The 23,137-nt window shown below is 38.6% G+C and overlaps 1 protein-coding gene across 22 annotated transcripts in view; it reads right to left on the bottom strand.

Annotated features, from left to right (window-relative positions):
- LOC124132148 (tensin-3-like) overlaps positions 1-23,137 on the bottom strand; it is a 304,124-nt gene that overhangs the window by 13,330 nt on the left and 267,657 nt on the right. For 17 of the 22 annotated variants that reach the window (XM_046495852.2, XM_046495848.2, XM_046495853.2 and 14 more), the window contains 12 exons: positions 16,253-16,354; positions 15,123-15,350; positions 12,209-13,663; positions 10,845-11,143; positions 6,119-6,287; positions 5,244-5,291; positions 2,515-2,797; positions 2,045-2,211; positions 1,412-1,495; positions 1,076-1,297; positions 740-817; positions 539-625 (listed from right to left, as the gene is read on the bottom strand). In XM_046495852.2, coding sequence (XP_046351808.1) covers positions 539-625; positions 740-817; positions 1,076-1,297; positions 1,412-1,495; positions 2,045-2,211; positions 2,515-2,797; positions 5,244-5,291; positions 6,119-6,287; positions 10,845-11,143; positions 12,209-13,663; positions 15,123-15,350; positions 16,253-16,354 — 3,222 coding nt within the window. The remainder of the gene's footprint in view (positions 1-538; positions 626-739; positions 818-1,075; positions 1,298-1,411; positions 1,496-2,044; positions 2,212-2,514; positions 2,798-5,243; positions 5,292-6,118; positions 6,288-10,844; positions 11,144-12,208; positions 13,664-15,122; positions 15,351-16,252; positions 16,355-23,137) is intronic. The other 5 variants (XM_046495855.2, XM_046495850.2, XM_046495851.2 and 2 more) reach the window with 5 other exon arrangements.

Below are 23,137 nucleotides of genomic sequence, written 5' to 3'. Positions count from 1 at the left end.
AACGTCCTTTTGTGCTCACTGACGTTCTTTATTGAAAACGTCCTTTCGTGATCACTAACGTTCTTTCGTACACATTGTTCTTTCTTTTCTTATGATGTCTTTTGGTAACATTTGACTATTAATATTGTATTTTGACCTTTAGTAGTAACATTTAGTTCTTTATTCGTCATATTTGACCTTAAAAGGGTACTTTTGTCCTTTTTTTCAACTTTGTATTTTTTGACGAATGGCCGCACATACACATGTTCTGTTCTGTCCCAACAGACAGTGGTAGTCATTGTCAGTTGGGGTCAAAGCCACCTTATACAGCTTCATGATGTAGGTTGGTGCTTTGGAGAAACCCACCAGCAACGTTATAGTGGTGATCGATACACCAAGAATCATTATCACCACCCAGCACGATCTGGCACCATCTAAGGGACATAACTCTGCACAGTGAATTGTGGCGCCTTAGACCTATGAGTTACATGTGAAGACTTGTAGCAGAGGTTCAAAATATGAAAATTAGCAGATGAAGGTCAATAGCAGATGAACCTACCTGCACCCTGTGCCAACAGAGCAGCCGCTGAACTTGGCATTTCTGTGCTGCGAGGACTTTCAGCACTCTGCACCTCGCCCAGGTAATCTGCAGATTAACATGTTTCACATCAGTCTTGGCTGAGGACAGATGCCTTCACAGTGTTATAAAACAGCTGACACCATCAATATTTCCTAATAATACAGTGTGTGTATTGCTCACCTGCATCTGGTAGATTGAGTTTACAGGGCAGAGCCAGAGGGGTGATGGAGTGTTGGTACACTAGGGCTGCTAGGCTACCTGCACAAACAAACACAAACATACTGTCAGTCTCCACCAGGGGATTTCTCATCTGTATCATCATTTGAAATGACGATGGACTCCATGTGGATACTTAAGGTAATTAGGTTTAGCATATCAATACAGAACAATAGATATTCCCTGTAGACCATTTTAAACTGATAAGATTTTCATCCTTTCCATCCATATTTGCCTAGAAATGAATGTCATGTCCAACATTCCTTGTTTTCTCAACAGATTGTAAAGCCCAACTCTTACCAAAGACTGGCTCATTGCTGCATCCACGCAGTCGAACACCTTTAGGTGTAGGTTCAATGAGGAAGTGCCTCACTAGGTCAGCTAGAGGGTCGCCCGACGTCTTGGTCTGGACGTTGGGAGGGACCGTGGCCACCTTCAGCGCCAGGCCAAAGGCTCCTGGGAAGGAATTGCTGTCACGGATCACAAATGTTCCTGGTTGTTTGTCCTTCAGTAGGACAATAGCTGCAGCAGAGAACAGAAACATGATATTCATGGGCTTCTTGCAGTTCATCCACACTCAGCACGAGCCATGTAATCTTTTTCAAACTACATTTTGAATGTTATAGCTTCACATACCTTCTTCTCTGGTGATGTTGGGCTTGTACCAGTACTTTGAGGTGTCTTTCACAAATCTGGCAGTGTTATTTACCATGTCAACATCTGAAAGTCAAACCACCATGCATTACTCCAAACAAAGTAGACTGCACTAATAAAAGGAGTACAATATATCTTAAGACCGTATTCTACATGAGTGAATCAATAGATACAAGGTGAATATGTCATGACATCCTTGAATCTGTTCCTTCACTACAAACAATTTATAATGTCAACAATGGTCAAACCAAGGGGCTGGCAATTCAGGTACAATAACAAGGATTTAGACCTTTTGAAGTTAGTTGTTATGAAGGAAATACATTGCTTTGTGAAGTTTGGGATATCCTCTGTACATACAAACAGTGAAATTGGTGCATGTCAGTGAGGGTGGCAGGGTTAATTACCGTATGTGCCAAATAAATCACTATCACATTCTCTGTATACCTAATAAACATATTTACTTGCATCAAAGTATGCCAAAAACCCAAAGGCCCAAGATATAACACAAGTCTGATGTTGCACCTTTTACATCATTTAAATACGTTGACAGATGTTTTCCTGTACACTAAAATCCTAGCATGTAATTATGTGTAAGTGATGCATGCATTGTGTTACCTGCGAGAGAGGACAGACTGCCTCGCCGTGACATGCCGAAGTACACGCTGGGGGAGCTTTGTCCGGTCATGGAGTGGGGGCCTGGGGAGAGGGCGCCAGTAGACATGTTGTGCGCGGCACTCAGCTGCTGACGCAGGGTGTTGAGGCTGCTGTTGGGGGAAGGGGGGCTGAAACAACACGAGGGGACAGGTCAACATCATTCACAGCAATCTCCATGGGTATTGTCTAGCTTCTTCATTCAAACAATGAATGTCATTAATGTGATATAAAAAAGTGACTACATTCTTGACCCGTATCTCATACTAGATTTATGGCCAGTTTATTTTGGTAACATTGTTATAACCCGAAAGATTCAATGGTAAAATTATTTTTTTAAATTGGACAGGCAATTTTCGTATTTATCTATGATTTAATAACATATATCCTAATTACTATTGGTAAATATAAAATGATAGCTATATATTTCTTACCTCCCAGCTGAAGAGGGGCTACGAGGGGAGATAAGCATGTGTGGACTGGTATCAATCTTCAGAGTCCCATCACTGTTGTTTGTGAACTGTTGGTGTTGCTGATACTGCTGAGTTTGCACATTTTGAAAATGCTGCTGTTGAACCTGTTGTTGTTGTTGCTGCTGCTGGAACTGTTGCTGCTGTTGTTGCAACTGTTGCTGCTGCTGTTGTTGCTGATGTTGCTGGGTCATTGTATGCTGCATCTGCTGATGGCTCAAAGTTCCAGTTGGGCTGACAAGGCCACCTGATCCCACCAAGAGGACATAACTCATTAGTTGGAACTAACAACTTTCAAGCATGTTCAATATACATAAATATAAGCATCTGAACACTAGAATAATTCATAACATTTCTATTCAACAAAGGTCCATCACCCATAGAAAGATTTGAAACAAATTCCTTCAGTGTTAGTGAATACTGGTCAAAGTTAGTATGTGCAAATAACCCAATATTTCAAACATAATTTACAATCAGCCACATATTTCAACTCTTCATTAGACATGTGGAAACTATATTTCAAAATATATACCAGTAAACAAACTGTAACTATTACCTTAACACTTAGTTTCCAATGCATCAAAGCTTGTGACAAAACACTACAAAAGTACTCTACTGAAGCCAAGCGTGGAGTAACATTCACCATGAATCACATCAGCTTACTTCACTACATAATTCTGCCAGTCTTTGAATATGATACTTTACTGCATGACACTTCTCCCTTGCATGTAGAAGATTTACAACATGCACACATCAGTCATTGCTTGAGGCAGTGGCTAGAGGCTAGTCGTTTCACAACTAGCTTGACACACATAAACTTTTCATGACTCATGCCGCACATCTCCAACAATGACAGATTGTGCATAGGATTTTACCACATTTACAGAACTTTCTGGTATTTGACAACTAGAGGACACAAATAATTTGACACAACTGCTGTAACTATCTGATCATCTTTCTTGGTATGTCAGAAGGTTACTCTAAAACAGTTCTCCCTTATTTCAGTATTTGATGATCTCTGCATGCAAACCATCTCAACATCTCATTTAAAATTGATCTTATTGGTGGTTTGTTATATACTCATTAAAGTGCCTAAACTCCAAAAAGTTTTGGAAATGCAGAAATAATTGGTAACCCCACAAATCTACCAAGTCTACCTGCAAAGTCCCCTAGTGCTGCATCTTCTGGGATAGAAGCGTACATTGGGTCAGAACTGCGAAACACCGGAGCCCGTGCTCCGTGCCGCATGTGAGTGACCTCTCTGTCGGACATGCCAGCAGTCGGGGTGACGGGGGAGACTACCCCTGGGGTCGGGGGGGCTGAGAGAGAGAGGCAGGAGAGAGGCAAGATGCAGTTAAATCCGCACAAGCAAAAAAAACTACATGCAAAATTGATGAAAACTACAAGTTTAGTCTACACTGGACACTTCACAGCATTGAGGCACTTTCACAATGCCATCAGGTGGCTTATTTTGTCCTTGCTTGGAGACATATGGACTGATGGGTCACCTTTTGTCTGAACAACAGTGAGTTATTCATTGCGCCAAACCAAAATGTTGTTGCTAACAGAAGGAGATTTTCACCAACATGACCTGTGAAGTGTCCACAACATTTCATTATGCACAAAAGCCAGTAATCTACTTACATATACTTTACAATGATATAAAAGTTCAAATAATCACATGATCAAGTGATAAAATCTGGTTCAACACATACCGAACTCATGATCCAATTTCAACATAAATATATTTACATGATTATTCCTTTCATGAACCATACTGTCAACAGGTTCAAAGCTGAAGAATTCTTTTTGAACACAACCAAATAATAAAAATGTTAAATGTTAACACAATGTTGATTAGTGGAGTTTTCAGTATCAGTACTGAATAAAAAGATTTCAGATAACTAATATAAAACAGCAATTTTTTTTACAATATTAGCAACAACGAAGCGCCTGCTGTTATTTGATGAATAAGGTTGATAAGTTTTGTTCATAATTATCATGAGTGGTCATTAGCAAAAACATAAGGATGTTTGTATTAGTTATGCATGTTTCAGCAATCAGAATGGTCAGTAAAGAATATGTAACATGGCTTTTATGCATCTGAAACAAAATAATATTAGGTGATATTAGGTGTGAATTAATCGTGCACCAGGAACCTTTATTGTTGGTTTCCAAATATCAGTATGAAATTGTATATTCCTTCAGGCCAACTATTCAAATAATCATCTACTGCAACAAAACATAATACTTTTCAGCATCTTAATATCAACTGTAACATTCATTTTTTTTCTAGGCAAGAAAGAAACTAATAAACCCCAAAAGAACAATAGGTGAAAACATTCAAAATGCAGAGCATTTTTTCAGAAGAATACAGAAAGAAAACTTAGAAAATGGAAGACCAACACAAAAGAGAGACCAGCACCAGTGAGAACTATAAGTGAACTAAACAAGGCCACTCAATCCCAGCATGCAGGTCAAAGTTACACAGACTGCAAATGACGAACGCTTGCCACATGACAGGATGACAAAAATATTTCTCAACGACAGTGGGATATTACACATGCATATTTTCCATGTGGCAAATGTTAGATACTAGTATTCAGTGTTCACAATCACCATGCCACAAGCCTAATTAGTGGTAAAGTCAGGACAAAGTGCACGGTCAAAAATTCAGCTTTGTTAGGTTTTACCTGAATTTGAATAAGGAGTCCTTGGTGAAACTGGGAATGGAGGGGTAACTAGAAACAAGCAAAACACAAATTGTAACATGCAGTTAACTAAATCTAGATGGATTCTCACAAATCGAGCACAAATCATGTTATGGTCTCAAAATCAGCTTCCACATTCGGGTTGCTAGGATACGTAATCCACTGTGTGTGACTGTTAGTGGCTGCAGTCTCGGAAACATTGCCTTTGTCATGGTCAACCGTCATGCTCGATGCTTCCGAAGCAGAATTTATTCCTTGCAATAACACATGCATACATGCTTGACACCAATGAAAAGGACTCATGCTTTGAAAACAACTAATCATATATACACCAAAAACCAACACAAACCAGGAACTAATGACATTATGTAGTCCCATAATTAATGATGACTATGTACATACTGTAATACTAGTTTAGTCATTCCACAGTGTGTTGTTCAAGGCAAACAAAGACAATATATTTCAGCTTTCAAAACGGGGAATATGTAATAACTAACAGATGAGTTAACATATTTAATGATTCTTATTTTGTTAATTTATTTTGGAGGATGGGGTGCCTTGAAATACACTAATCAACTACCACAAATCAAAATATTCATTCTCATTAGTTTGATTTTGCATGTTGGAGGATGTTTTTCTCTGATATTTCAGATATAAAACACATTTCCACACACCAAGCAAACCCTTGTTTCCAGTGGTAGCAAGTATACTACTCAACATTTGATAAGGATCACACCTTGGACTAAAGATGACAATTCTGGTCCATAGAAAATGTTGAGTAGTATATTACAAATAGACATTTCATGCCCTCCTCCATGTGGTAGTGCCAGCATGAAGCGGTGTATCGACTAACGTACCTGGCGATGTTGGAAAGCCGGGTGTGGTGGGGCGTCCCAGAGTTCCCATGTGGCTCTCTGGCTCCAGAGTCTGCACTCCTGGCCCTATGGGACGGAGCATGATCCGGTCCTCTTCCACCTCGCGGATCTGTTTTGGAGGTGGTCCTTGTTCCGGCCTCTGGATCTGGCTCTGGAAAAAGTAGCTTTAACACTGATAAATATGTTACATAATAACCTTTCATTCAAGTCAAATAAGTTTTCAGTCGATACCATATCAACTTTCATAATTATCACATAGAAATTAAGCCAGTATTCTGACCAGGTTTCTTTGTAATATAATTTCATTTTCAATTTCCATAAAACCCATTTAATGATTTCCCATTTAACTATGTCTTTATGTTCATGAACTGCATAAGACACTGATGCATAGTCCAAGTATGCAAACTTTTAAGTTTCAGGCTGTTTCAAACTATTCAAGATCAATGCTAAGGATTTTAATTGTATTTCAGAAACAAATATGATACATATTTATACACATTGAACTATCTATATTCATTCTTATGAATCTGAGTAACTACCAAAAGCTTAAGCAGTTTAATGGTAAAAAGTTTATGGAAAGGTGTGCACAGGACACAAGTGTTTGGGGAGAAACTGATTTGACAGGATAGGGTGTATTCACGGAAAGCAGTCATGTGCAAGACTCCAAACATTACACTTAAATGATACAATATCCATAGATATACGACACAGATCCAAGCAATGAATAAACACTTAAATACTGGCTGTCGCTTACCACTTGAGTTACTTAACAGAGCTAACAGTAGTTACATCACTACCTGGAGGAAGTCTAGCAGAAGAACAGCTTCTTCAAACTTGGCTCTTGTTTCACTAATATCTTCAGTATTTGACAGATCAGACACATCTGTTGATAATCTATCATGAGATGTGTGACTATAGGGACCCAGACACTGTGTGGATGTGTCTGCAGACAGTTGACTGCCACATTCAGATGTACTGATTGGCATGAAATAGTGGGATGACTGATCGGCTATCTGGGACAATTCGGCAGACAACGGCCCAACAGACAATTCGGACAAACAGGTAGGATAATCAGGTTCATCGTCAGGCAGATGACAAGTCTGCATGTTTCGTGTCAAGGCTGTGTTGTCTGCAGACATCATCACTGGGTAAAGGTCAAATAAGTTGTTTGACATACAACCATACACATCAGCTGTGCAACCAGAAAACTGATGATCAAATACCAAATTTTCATCCTCATATCTGTCTGATTTGAAATTAGTGTGAGAATCTACAAACACCCCCTCAACAGAGAGGTCGGAAAACTCCTTCAGCAACACATTTGAAACAAAGTTGACAGGCATGTCAGCCATGTCTACAGAGTCTTGAGGACAATATGGACCATCAACAAGGAAGGTGTCAGACTCGGCAGTGGAAGCAGGAGATTGTCTACATTGTAATGCCTCACAAAGCATGTTAGCTGTGACAAAGTCCAACTCGACATCAGACACCATGCCTGTAGTTGCAGACATCAGACACTCATCTGGTGATACACACAGCGCAGTCAGCACTTCCACACCTTCCACAGAAGATTCGGAACTTGTGGCTTTCATCTTCTTCTTGTATATTGTATATCCTTTTCAGGAAATATTCTCAGAATCCATACTATTTCTCTGCATGGTATAAATGCCTCATCTGAACATCATCACATTCTCTACAATAGTTCCTGTACCACCGTCTACACTTATTCCACTGTATAAAGAGATTGTGCAATTTACATTCTTGTAATGGTGCCTAGAGAGCAAATATCAAATGTAATAGCTCATAATTTCTTCACATATGTGTGTCAGCATAATGAATGCATTTAATCTCTTAATCAGGATTTGCTACTCTTTTGCACATGGTAAGGTCAAATTTTTTACACAGAATAATACAACAAAATAAAACATAAAAACCATGTCTATCCCCATCTCCAGACTGTACTCAAGTCAGACATTGTAACACTACACCTAAGTGAACTACATTCTGTGCAGAATTTACCAACTTTAAACAGAAAAGGTAGTAGGTTAAGGTCATTAAAAATCAGCTTACCCCAATGCAGTTATATTTAAAACAGATGAAACTTTTCCTTATTTTCAACAAGTGTCTCATTGTTTAAACCGCCCTGACCTGAAACTCTCAGCCAGACTTCAATATCTAAACATTTCCACCAAAACAATTCCAGCTATATAAACAAGCCCAACTACAAGATCCAAAAGTAACACACCAAAATCTACATTACCAAGAAGAAATTGCCTACCTTTTTTCTCCTCAACACGCTATCATCTTGCCACTCACACCTTCTCTCTATTGGACCTGATATATTAATTTCACATTGCAAACCTTTCCCCCAAATTGTGACCCTGTATGACCTAGATCCTATTCATGGCCAAGCCACATTGCCATTTGTAAACTGGTATCATAAATACAGACCCGGTTGGTAATTACCTTGCTATTATACCATGGGAAGTGCAAACTTGGCATGGTTGTATACACTATAACTGACTCACACAGAATGGAAAACAAAATAGCTAAATAATGGTCAGTTTACCATTTACCGCTGACTTCACACAAGTTGGGATGATAACAGCTGCAACATTATTGAAATTGTCAAGATGGGAATTGCTCATGAGGGTGTATAATGTATACCTAAACTATCCAAGGAAAATCTCAACATAGAATTGAATCAAGTGCAACTGTCAACAATGGTTCTAATCAGACATAACATACATTGTTTAGTTAAAAACACCATGTCAAAATATTACCTGGAATAAAAAAGTACAAGACTGAGACTGACACAACCTTCCCCGGAAATATACAGTACAAGTCTGATCTGCTCTTTGACCAAATAGCTGATGGCCTGAAACCTGTCAATGACTACTTCAACCATCAACAGAACTTGTTGTACTAATATAAGAACTTACAGACATTTGCTACAACAATGCATGAAAACATTTATTGAAGTGAGCCATGAAAATTGTGTGTTTGATTAAAGGTTGTTTTCCAGGTCAGAAACAGCTGCCTGGTTCTCATTCCCCTGATCCTGGGAAGACAAACAGGAGTCTGCCCAGTTACTGCAGACCCAAGCCAAGCTGAGACCACGGACCACGGCACCACTATCTAGTCACACATGGTGAAAAGGTGACACTTCGGCCTTCTTCTTCTTATGATTTGGTTTACATAGTCATAGTTTCGGTGCTCAGAATAAATTTTCTTAACAAACTTAATAAATTATCTTTTTGAAAACTGATCCCTCAAAAAGTAATGTTGATTTGTTAAAAGTAAAAATGAATTAACAAAAAGAAACATGTCTTTTCAAAGACATGTCAAAGGGTTCCAGCCTTCCCTCTGATCCAATTTTTGTAATAATTGAAATGAAAGAACTGACTCGGTAAGAAAAATAGAGAGACTGTTCTCAAAATGTTTGGATAACATGCCAAAGTTGTGATGATTTAGGTGTGCTGATCCATACAGCAAACAATGGAAAATACCTCACTTTCATTAAGACCCTATTTTCAGAATGCCATGACAGATGCGATGTGTCCATAGCATCAATGAAATCATTATTCAGAAAGACCAAAAAGATGTAATGATAAATGAGCACAGCTTTGAGAATAGTGTGATTTATCCACATTCACTTATCAATGGTTGAAAAAATGCTCCACGTATGATCTAAATAAGCTCATTTGAGAGTCTTGCACAATCCAAAGTATCACTCACAGCAAACAGATATGTCAGTATACTGATTGATTTCATAAAACACAGACCATGACCAATCAACATGCACGTTGACAAATAGCAATTTGCATCAATCAGATTAAATGGCGATAGTCCATGCTAGTTAGGCAACTGTGTTTAAAGACTTTACAGTTATTGTTATATTATTTTAATGAGCACATTGATCATGGGGAATATTCAAACAGAGTAATTCACAAATCATTCCTGTCAGTAATCTTTTGTCATTCAACCAACTATCACTGCTGGGACATGCCATATAATGATAAAAGTGTTCACAAGCATACAATATATTAACTGTTCCGAGGTAAATATTTCACACCCTCATGCAATATAGATGACAAATACAGTTATGTCAATGAATACAATTCAGAAAGAATAAGTTTGCCAGAACAAACATGCTGAATTGGTCAGTCTGAGGACTTAATTAGAGTATATTTAGGCGTGACAACATCTAACATTGGGGAATTTGAGTGGAAAGTATTACGACAATTTAGTACGTACCTTACAGTAACAGGACAAACCATTTGACTCCATTACTTTCAACACAATACTGTATAAAATGTTTCATTATTTCATTAGTTTTAACAGTTATATAGTATTCTCAATGGATGGATCAATCGTAAGAAAAAACAACTCTGTTGTACTGAATGAAATCTCATATTTGCTCGGAAGAAACTTCTGCCAGGACAGAGACAGAAGGCACAAGCATTTCAGCTGCTAAATATTACAATGGCTAAATGCATTGGGCACTCACAATTTGAATCAGGTAGCATCTTTCAAATTTAGACACGGCCAAAAGAAAGAAGATTTCTAAAAAAACTGTGACCAGCTTCAATATTACAGTATTGACATTATTATTGTCAATAATTGAAAACTGAAAAAATATAATCCTATCTTTTCCAGCTGAAATGCTTCTGCGAGATGGGAAAGATGGGTTATACACAATACATACATAGATATTAACATTATCCCAGACAGGGGATGCACTCCGGGGCAGCATGCTGCGGGACGTCGTGGTGTTGCTGGTGTAGCTGCTCTGATTACTCACGCTGCTGTGGGATTCCACCTGTCGCGTCTCATGCCGTAAAAATACCTCTTCCTGTTTCTGCTGTGAGAACTGCTGTGGCACCGATGCCTTGATGGACTCTTCAGCGGCCATGAGGGACCGTTCCAGTTCCTCCAGGCGGGTTGCTGTACTGATGCCATCAGTCTTGTCCTTGGATACTTTCTCTTGTGTCTGGCTAACTGCACCTAGAAATCACAGGAAGACCATGCAGATGTGCGAGTCCTAGAAAATGGTCGTATACACACACAGACCTATTTTGTTTTTATTCTTAATCCCATTTATACGTAAAATAAATACTGTCAAGTAATGATGAACATGTTGGGAGTGTGAAATCTGTAATATATCTAATGAAAGTGTAAACAAATATCATATAATTAACGTAGATTAATGTAGATCAATATGAAAACTTGATTTATTATAATAATCAAGTAGGAATTGATTCAACATGCATGATAGATCCTTACAAGTTTTTAGAAGCCATTCAAGCTGACAGGTCTACTTAACAACATGAAATATAACCAGAAATTTAATCACAAAAAGGTTTCATTTTCTACCAATATATTATAAAATCGCACACATCACTCACTGAGAAATAGTTATTAGTTAATACCCAGTTTCTATGTGATAGTTTCACGATCTAGAAGATTGCTAGAGAGAACTACCTGTGCATGCAGAAAAACTATTCTACTGATTGAGGACACTTTCAAAACCACTGCCAAGACTGACTTGTCTCCCTTCTTATAGGTTATCTCCCTTTACGCTTATCATTTTTTCCTATGATCATCTAAAAGTTCTCAAAAACTTCTGAAAACATTTCCACTGCATAAAACCATATAATAATATGAACCAAAAACATAATGAATCAATGAAATTGCATTAGATAAAAATGATTAATGATGTCTGATGCACCAGTAAAATCATGACTGTAGACATATGAACATAAAAGATGTTGTACATCACAAAGATTAGACTATTTAACAACAACCACATGTATTCAATTATTGAAAGGTTTACAGATATGCTTTTCTTTTGTTTTTAAAATACAAGAACAAGGATAATAATTTTGAAAAGTATTATGACGTTTCCTCTGGATTGGTAAATATCACTTTAAAACAAGAAATCTTCAACTTCAGATCACTTGCATTCAAGTCAGCAAATTACTTTAAAAGTTCTGTACAACAACTTCATAATGTCAAGTGATCATGATTATGCAACAATAAAATTCTGTGATTATTGTCATGACTACTTACTTGGTCCCCGATGGACAAAGACTTCCGTTACATAATGTTGTTGTGTTTGAGGTGCCACAGGCTCTGGCGCCATCTGAACTGGAGGCTGCTGCTGCCGGGTCATACTGTCATCATCCTGGTGTATGTGCTTGATGGTGCGGTATGTCGTGAAGGATGCCTGCTGAAGACCCTGCTCTTCTGGTGACAGTGCTCTTGGTGAATGACTGGCACTGTATGAACGAGGGATTGATTGAGGTGCAAAGTCCCGGTCATAGAGTGTCTCTGACGCCTGACGTTGAAGAGGACGCTGCTGTTGGGGTTGCCAGCTGCTGCTACTGTTGGATCGAGATCGCATAAACTCCTTGCTACTGGTTCGAACTGGAGGGGTCACAGGGGGTGCTGAAATCATAGACCTCTGAAGCGTTGGGGAGGGGGGTGGTTTGTTAGATACGCTACGGTTGTAAGACTGTCGTGATTCTGAGTAAGCCTGAGAGTATGTGTTGAAATGGTTGTCTGTTGGTGACATCTGCTGACGCATATTGTATGGTTGAGTGTCATTTGACCAGAAACCATCGTGGCTCTGACTTCGCTGAGGGGGGTTGTACGATTGGACATTTGTAGGTGAAACTGGCCCATTTGCTACAGGTGTTTTGTAAGTTTCCATCACAGCTTGTTCCTCCGCTTCATTCTGTGTGCGTCGTGTATAGTATTTGTTCTGGGCAGAACGCAGCTCGGACACAAGTTGCCTCTCTTGAGGAGACCGAACTTCTTTCTTTGCCCTGAGCTTCTCTTGCTGCTGCTGCAACCATGATGCATTATCAACCTCTCGCTGCTGCAAACTGGAACCATCTAACGTGTGATAGGAATATTCATTGTATTTATTTTCATAATCAGTCCTGTATGGCAGAGTATGAACACGTCCAGGAGGACTTTGCATTCTGGGCATATTTTCCGCATTTCGGATTAGTTCTTTTTCTAAAGGTTGCACAGTTTTCCCCTCAATTGTTGGGGAGGTAGCAGTGTATGAAAATGCATTTTTAGGAACCCCAGGTTTGCGAAGGTCCTGTTCACCGCCAGCTGTGATCGTGTAATGGTGTTTTTCTTCCTTGGCTCCAGGAACTTTGTACGTCACTTCCGCTCTCTGAATAGAAACATTCTGATTTGGACTTCGCTGATTAGAGTCTATCGTGTTATATGTAGTGAATGTTCGTGTTGTTGTGGTAATGGTTGAAGCACTGGCATCTTTCGGACTTGTTGGACTGGAGGATACAAATACCTGATCCTGTAACAGGTCACTTAATAGTTCATCTAGCTGTGTACGCTCATCTAATGCTTTCACTGTTTGTTTGGGCATTGTGCTTGATCCGTAATTTGTCTTAGAAGATTGGACACTAGACCTGTAACTTGGTGAAATCACTTCGTTCACATTCGAGTTGTACTGCGAATGGCTTTGGTGGCTTTGACTGACAGTTGTAGCTGGAATACAATTATCAGGATCATAAGCAAAGTGGAAATTAAACTTCAGAGCTGATTAAAATGCCCATATTTGCAGTGATACATGCTGATTTCATTATCAGTGGACCCACAAAATCATGAAACTCTTATTTAATAGCACACAACGATTTTCCAGCCATAGACATATCTTTTGAGCCTGATCTCTCGCAGAAAATGACAAAACCAGTCCGAAAAAGAGCCATATGATATCCAACACACATGGTTGAAGTCAAAATATGTTATATTCACGATATGTTTTTTTATGCAAAAAATTACATGGGCAGTCACTTTTCTCTGCAAGGAATGCTGGAATCTACAATAAGACTATGTTTGTTCTCTTCTGGGCAAAACCATGATCACATGTATGCAGATGAACTATTCCAGCAATAATTGCTTTGTTAAGTACCCCATGCATTCAATATGGGTCACAAAGAGAAGTCCTTTCAAGGCTGATATCACATCCATCTATCCATCCTCCATCACATGTATACATTACATACATACACATATATACTGCTGTTTCTGTTATCAATTAGTTACATCACACATACAAGCCCTGAACACAAAAACAAGGTCAGACACCTCTTCAACAATCTGGATGACACAGTTAGTTACGCAGCTATATGGGCGGTACTTCACAAAAAACAAACAGTAAGCACAGACAAGTCTACGATGTGCTACCTGGACCATTATCTGACACAGGGCTGGGTAACACTGTATTGATCATGGTAGAGTTTCCAGATCTGCAATTATCTTGAATTATTACCATAACATATTCATGTCGTCCTAAACTGAGATAAAAACAGAAATTCCTGGGAAAACATTTTCCTGTAAGTATGATGACCGGATGAGCAGGTGTAGAAGATATAAACAAATTTGAATGAAAGCTGCCTCTTAACTACTTTGACAGGAAAAAAGAATTATGAGAGCTTGGCACTGGCATCGTAAGATTAAGGCAAAAGTAGCAGGGGCTAAAAGCAGAACATAATGAATGCTTAATACTTTGCAGATTAAAAGCGCCAAAATTAATTGTAAGAACATAACAGCATTTTCACATATAACAAATAAGTGCAAATTAAAATTGTAAGAAATATAATGTACAAGGACATGCTGCAATTAAGATTGTATCCATTTAAAAAATATTTCCACAAAAATTACAATTATTACTGTTATATATTACAAGTACTTGTATTTTGACAAACAGAAACCTTTTTCTTATAGACATCAATTAAACCTTTTGTTTAAAGTGTGAAACAAATTAAGATTACTAATAGCTACTTGTAAATTAGTAAAATGTTACTAGAATCTACCATGAACACAAGAGTATCCATGACAGTAACTTAATTGCAAGGCGATGTATGTTTGTTCATGCAACATGTCCTTTCTTTGACACATAAGTGCAAATTAATGTTGTAAGAAACCATATAAGACATGCAGTCACCATGGAGATCAGAGGATGTGGAAATACCAGAGTCGAGGCTGGAGGTCAGGGAACCATTTTGCATGGGTCCATTATGAAGCACGGATGATGAGGTGGATTGGTTCTCGATTCGTTTCTTGTTTACCGTGGCATACAAACTTCCATCTATTGGGCCCTGCTCGTGCTCGACCTTTGACACACGAACTTTGCTTATTCCTTCGGGTGGTATTCCGTTTTCATTAATATCAGCTGAAAGGATTAAACACCATGCGGTTATGGATTTTGGAAATTTTGAATTCTGTAAACAGAAATTGATTGACATTCATATTCCTGTTGACAGAAACTTGACCAAATTTGAAATTAGTGTAAGAAACGAATTCATGGCTGTTAAGTATATGGTCAAATGTCCAAATATGAAACAACAGTTGAACTTTTTCAGGGGTCAGAGCATGCTTGTTGGAACATATAAAATCCTTAAGTTGCAATGAACATTTGTTAGGCCTAACAAGCCAACAAAGCAAAAAGCCTTATCTAGGCTACAAAAGCTACCAGTTAATGATCAAATGCAATTTAGATGAACACAAACAACATTAATATTCAAATTTACATGAATATTAATAGAATGATTGGACCAGTCAAGTGACAGCAGCATATATGATGTTGCACGATCATCAAAAAGCTCTTGAAGGTCTTGAAGGTCTTACATGAGATGATGGGACAGATTTTGAATGATGGCGTGTTAACAATGTGATGGTGCAGATTGATTGCTGAAGCAAAACAGATTTGGTCCATGCTAAAGTTTGGTCCGGTCTTCCCAAAGTAATGTGCAAATGTCACCAACCCACCAAGACCGTATGAAGGTGAAATTTGAAATAATAAGTTGTTAGGAGAACTATATAAATCTGTGCTGGTGCAATGATTGGAACAGTAAACTCATCTCTGTCAGCTTTTAAACCATCTGTTAAAGATAACTCCACTTATTAAACATCCCACAGTACTTCCTGCACCATCCCTTCTGAAGACATTAACTCCCCTGTCACAGCATTTACTCAATATGATTGGAAGCATCTGACAGAGATGAAGTTTCAAATACCAATCATTGCATCACTACAACTTCTTAAAATAAAACTCCTCTACAGAGAACTACATACTGTCATCGATGACCTTCCGGAAGTTCTCGTAGCTGTCCGAACGGATTAGGTTGTCTTCTCCGTCGTCCACTGGTACTGTCACATCAGATTTAAACCCTGAGACTGAATTCAAGGAAATCATTCAGGTTTATTATCAATATCTAAAACAACAGAAGCAGTCAATAATACATGCCTGTATGATAACTGAACAAGGGGACAATAACAAACAATCAGTTTGGTGTAAATAGGGACTGTAGACAAGAACTGACAACAGTGCCTCACTATAACTGAAGACAAGTGTTGTCAATAATGCCTCACTACTGTGGTAGACAAGAGTTGTCGACAGATACCTTAACTCCATCACTTCTGCTGACATTTGAGCTCTGATTATCTAGGGTGTACGATGTGACATTAGAGTTATGGTTGTTAATCTCTCTAAATAAGGTCACTTTGTCAGTATTTACTCATTATAATAATTACTTACTTAAACTTCCAAATATAGACAATCAAGAACCACATACACAAAATTGCACCCACCAGGACAAAATGTTGCATCCCAAATGCAACCAACCAATATCTTGCCGGGATAAATCATTTTAATGTCAAAACTCCAGATGAGCTACCAGAAGCCCAATTAAATATTCAAGAATGAGTGCACTGAGTGAGTTGGGTTTAACAGTATTTAGTCATATTATGGTACGTCAGCTTGATGCAGGAGGAAAGCAGTAATGCAGGTCCAAGATGTTTACCACTTTGGAAACATCAGTGGGCATATGTATGTGCTGATGAACCTAGAAACATAATCAGGGCGACTTGGGGATTCTAAGTTATCTAACCCATGATCCTAGGGTTCTGGCATGTCTGAGGGTTGCATCTCTGCACAGCAAATAAAGTTGCCTGGACATTGGACCAGACATCCGCCAATAATAGCATGGTCTGTATTCAATAAAGTCATCTCTCAATTGTCCTTGACATATGCTTTGAGTCCTTGAGTCCAAGTGATTTCTTTAAATTGAGTTAATATTTAATGCCAAGAGTGAATAATTTTGTTCATTACACAAGATTGAAGTATTTCTATGACATATAAGATCCACACGTCAGGGTAATAACAAATACAAAAGATAGAACCAAATGGGTTTGTAGCTCACTAACGTACAGTCGGGTGAGCTAAAAACATAAATAGTCAACTACATGTATTCTTAAACTATCTCATCAGATGAGCTATCAAATTCTGTAATGAAACCCTAATGTTTTGGAGCCCCCATAGACCTCCCCATGATTGTCATCTTCCATACTTCCTCTAATCATATCACATTTCTCACATCCATTTGTCTGTGCCACCACAAGACTATTGTACCCCTTTGTATAGGACCTCAAATCCAGAAACATGTTCCAACCGTTCCAATTTCACTTTCAGCTGAACATTCAGTTACATACTGTTTAAACAGTTGCAGATCAAAACTGCCAAACTCCTTGCACTGGAGACATGTGTTTGTCTTCATGGATGCCTGCCATGAAAGAAGCTACGCATAGTTGGACAGCCAGGCAGTAGGTAAGACTTCAGCAGCCTGGAATCTGTGGACTCCTGAGGCAGACTTGTCTTATCTACCTCCCTGCTGGGGGCCTCTACACCTCTCCCCAACCAGTCAACACTTCCTGTTTGTTCTCACTAGTGCTCATTGCTTCCATGAAGGTGCGTAATATCTCAGTCTGGCTGGTTAATTAAGGGAAGTAAATGAGCTTATTCAGTCAGGCCAAGCAAGAGCCAGACATCACTTGGAATACAATGGCCCTACTGCATGTACTTGAACTTCAATAGGGTCTTCAATCAGTCATTCCAATTTTCCAATTCATAAAATGTTCTTCTACTCCACCAATGAAACATCTAAGACTTCTTACCAGTAGAACTACAATCAATATTAGTGATTCACCATCCCCATTTTCACAGATCAAAATGTATAACAATGAACAGCCCTGTATAAATTGCATGATGCCATTCAACTTTCAAGGTTAAATTACAAAATGATGTAACTATGGAAACTGTCTGAGCTTGGTCCAACTGTAGAAGTGTGGGCTTGGTTAACCTTGATCTATTACACGTGGTCACAGGCCATATCAGCTTTCAACAGCATGGGTGGTTCTGATATCTATATGTGGGTCACATTTATTACCTATATAAATTACACTGCTTGGCAAACATATATTTCCCCTTATTTCACAAATGTAGCAGCCTCTGGTTTGATATGGATCTCAGTCTAATGACAATAGTAGTATCTCAGTCTAATGATGCTAGTATATGTAAGACCACTTCTAGAATTTGACAAATTATTGGGGAATATTTTAGGAAAATGTTTTCAAGAAAAACCTTAATATATTTTCATCGGTAATGTTTGTACTTGGCAATTTCACCACTATGAACTGTAAACATAACCAAGAACACAGACTTTTGTTTGCTAATTGTTGCTGAATACTGTGATATGAACCATGTCATAAACAGTTGAGAGACTAACATTTAACCTCAGAAATCGATTTATCTTATTTAGAATTAAATATCTACAAAATATATAATATCCAAATGGAGACCAGAACAATGCTTCATTTCCTAGAGCTGAGGCAATCTAGATTTGCCAAATCATTCTGACTTGAACTGGATTCCTTTTGCAGTTTGTACTAAGGGCCTGGGAGACAGACTTAAACAGCTGACTCCATGCTGACAACTAAATGGTTTGCAGGGTTTGAATTGTGACTATGTTACCGACAACCAAGTGATGTGTTCCAAACATGGGCAACCACCTCCCAGGAAGTCTAAAACTGTTTGCTGCCAAACACTCAGCCTTAATAGCAGTCTACATAAACATACTTTATCATTTACTTGTAGATTTCATATGTTGATTTCATTCTGAGTGACAAGCCAAGTCCCTGACAAGATTCTGAACATTCCATCCCATACCTTATCATGTTTATTTCAGCTACGCTCGGCTGCAGTTTTTGTACTTCTAACTATGTCCTAATACTGTTGGCAGGACCACAATCAGTGCATACCACCACCCAGTGCATCTTTGCAAACCAATCTATTTACAAAAAAATGTGCTGCTAAAAATGGGACAGGCATCATCAAGGTTCACCTTCATTGTGAAGGTGAGTCAGCACTGAGAAAAGACTGCCACTAACAAACACTTGCAGATTTGGTTGCACAGTTTTATACACATATGCTAAGAGTCGGAAACGGTGGGATGTTACAGCAATGCTACTTCATGTTGATGTGCAATAATTAGTTTTTGCCCACTTCAACCCTTCCATGAAATGTATGTGTTATTGTTATTGGCAACTGTACAAGGGAATCAGTAAACAAGCCCTGTCAAACTGCTCTGAAATTTTAGTTGAGGTCATACATGAAACTTGTAATGATTTTTCAGTTTAGTTTTACTAGGTAGTATTAGTCCGGCTGTAGTCTTGGTTAAGACGTTTGGATGTTTAGCTAGCAAGACAAAACAGTAATAGTGTTCTTTGGCAACCACTACTAATGCTAAAATGTTGTTTATTACTGGAGCTCACAGTCTGTGTAATTAATTTGGGTCACTTTGACCTAGTGGAATCATTTGCTATTTGAGGTAGAACACAAGAAGGGAATACTGAAGTAGACCCAACTTGTATACATATTTAGATACTGGAATAGCCTTTCAAATATTTGTTTCCGGATCCAGTAAGATAAGATAAAATAGAATATATTTACTGCAAGAAACATTCAATCATGGAACAGAGGCAATTTTGTAGACATACACATGATCAATTGACACAAACATACCTGTAGAGAGTACTTACAGAAGAAGTAAAGGAAACAGAATACATACATACATACATACATACATACATACATACATACATACATACATACATACATACATACATACATACATACATACATACATACATACATTGAAATTGAAAACATGGTGACATATTATTTATGGTGTTGAAGTCATTATTTGCTATAATCAATATATGGCACAATAAGAACAAAGTCGTTGATTTAAAGGTACTGGAGGTCTGGAGTGTCTTCCTAATTCAATATTTAGTTTGAGGTCACTTTGGTGGAGTTTAGAAAGATGAACACAACATTTTCTGTGGCTGAGATCTGTTATCCAGTATGGACTCAAGATCTGTGTGTTGATCATTGTGCCTGCCGTCTTGCTGGACAAACCAGTTATACATTAAGAAGTAGAAGGACATAGAAGTTCTCCCCCTGCTGAACACACTAGTTATACATTATACAGTAGAAGGACATAGAAGTTCTTCCCTGCTGGACAGACTAGTTATACATTATACAACAGAAGGACATAGACGTTCTCCCCTGCTGGACAGACTAGATATACATTACACAGTAGAAGGATATAGAAGTTCTCCCCCACTGGAAACACTAGTTATACATTATACAGTAGAAGGACATAGAACTTCTCCCCCACTGGACTGACTAGATATACATTATACAGTAGAAGGACAAAGAAGTTCTCCCCTGCTGAACACACTAGTTATACATTATACAGTGGAAGGACATAGAAGTTCTCCCCCACTGGACACACTAGTTATACATTATACAGTAGAAGGACATAGAAGTTCTCCCCTGCTGAACACACTAGTTATACATTACACAGTAGAAGGACATAGAAGTTCTCCCCTGCTGAACACACTAGTTATACATTACACAGTAGAAGGACATAGAACTTCTCCCCCACTGGACTGACTAGATATACATTATACAGTAGAAGGACATAGAAGTTCTCCCCTGCTGAACACACTAGTTATACATTATACAGTGGAAGGACATAGAAGTTCTCCCCCACTGGACACACTAGTTATACATTATACAGTAGAAGGACATAGAAGTTCTCCCCTGCTGAACACACTAGTTATACATTACACAGTAGAAGGACATAGAAGTTCTCCCCTGCTGAACACACTAGTTATACATTACACAGTAGAAGGACATAGAAGTTCTCCCCTGCTGAACACACTAGTTATACATTACACAGTAGAAGGACATAGAAGTTCTCCCCTGCTGAACACACTAGTTATACATTACACAGTAGAAGGACATAGAACTTCTCCCCCACTGGACTGACTAGATATACATTATACAGTAGAAGGACATAGAAGTTGTCCCCTGCTGGACACACTAGTTATACATTATGCAACAGAAGGACATAGATGTTCTCACCCACTGGATTCACTAGTTATACATTATAAAGTCGTAGGACATAGAAGTTGTCCCTCACTGGACACAGTAGTTATACATTATACAGTAGAAGGACATAGAAGTTGTCCCTTGCTGGACACACTAGTTATACATTATACAGTAGAAGGACATAGAAGTTCTCCCTCACTGGACACACTAGTTATACATTATACAGTAGAAGGACATAGAAGTTGTCCCTCACTGGACACACTAGTTATACATTATACAGTAGAAGGACATAGAAGTTGTCCCTCACTGGACACACTAGTTATACATTATACAGTAGAAGGACATAGAAGTTGTCCCCTGCTGGACACACTAGTTATACATTATACAGTAGAAGGACATAGAAGTTCTCCCTCACTGGACACACTAGTTATACATTATACAGTAGAAGGACATAGAAGTTGTCCCTCACTGGACACACTAGTTATACATTATACAGTAGAAGGACATAGAAGTTGTCCCTTGCTGGACACACTAGTTATACATTATACAGTAGAAGGACATAGAAGTTCACCCTCACTGGACACACTAGTTATACGTTATACAGTAGAAGGACATAGAAGTTGTCCCCTGGTGGACTGACTAGTTATACATTATACAGTAGAAGGACATAGAAGTTGTCCCTCACTGGACACACTAGTTATACATTATACAGTAGAAGGACATAGAAGTTCACCCTCACTGAACACACTAGTTATACATTATACAACAGAAGGACATAGAAGTTCTCCTCTGCTGGACACACTAGTTATACATTATACAGTCGTAGGACATAGAAGTTCTCCCCTGCTGGACACACTAGTTATACATTATACAACAGAAGGACAAAGAAGTTCTCCCCCGCTGAACACACAAGTTATACATTATACAGTAGAAGGACATAGAAGTTCTCCCCCACTGGACTCACTAGTTATACATTATGCAGTGGAAGGACATAGACGTTCTCCCCTGCTGGACACACTAGTTATACATTATACAACAGAAGGACATAGACGTTCTGCCCTGCTGGACACACTAGTTATACATTATACAACAGAAGGACATAGACGTTCTGCCCTGCTGGACACACTAGTTATACATTATACAGTAGAAGGACATAGAAGTTGTTCCCTGTTGGACACACTAGTTATACATTATGCAGTGGAAGGACATAGAAGTTGTCCCTCACTGGACACACTAGTTATACATTATACAGTAGAAGGACATAGAAGTTGTCCCTCACTGGACACACTAGTTATACATTATACAGTAGAAGGACATAGAAGTTGTCCCCTGCTGGACAAACTAGTTATACATTATACAGGAGAAGGACATAGACAATCTGCCCTGCTGGAGACACTAGTTATACCTTTATCAGTGGAAGGACATAGAAGTTGTTCCGTGCTGGACACAGTAGTTATACATTATACAGAAGAAGGACATAGAAGTTGTCCCCTGCTGGACTGACTAGTTATACATTATACAGTAGAAGGACATCGAAGTTGTCCCTCACTGGACACACTAGTTATACATTATACAGTAGAAGGACATAGAAGTTGTCCCTCACTGGACACACTAGTTATACATTATACAGTAGAAGGACATAGAAGTTGTCCCTTGCTGGACACACTAGTTATACATTATACAGTAGAAGGAGATAGAAGTTCTCCCCTGCTGAACACACTAGT

This window comes from Haliotis rufescens, unplaced genomic scaffold (assembly GCF_023055435.1).
Source record: "Haliotis rufescens isolate VD_foot unplaced genomic scaffold, xgHalRufe1.0.p SCAF_4, whole genome shotgun sequence".
NCBI lineage: Eukaryota > Metazoa > Mollusca > Gastropoda > Lepetellida > Haliotidae > Haliotis > Haliotis rufescens.
This window is presented reverse-complemented; position numbering and strand designations above follow the sequence as displayed.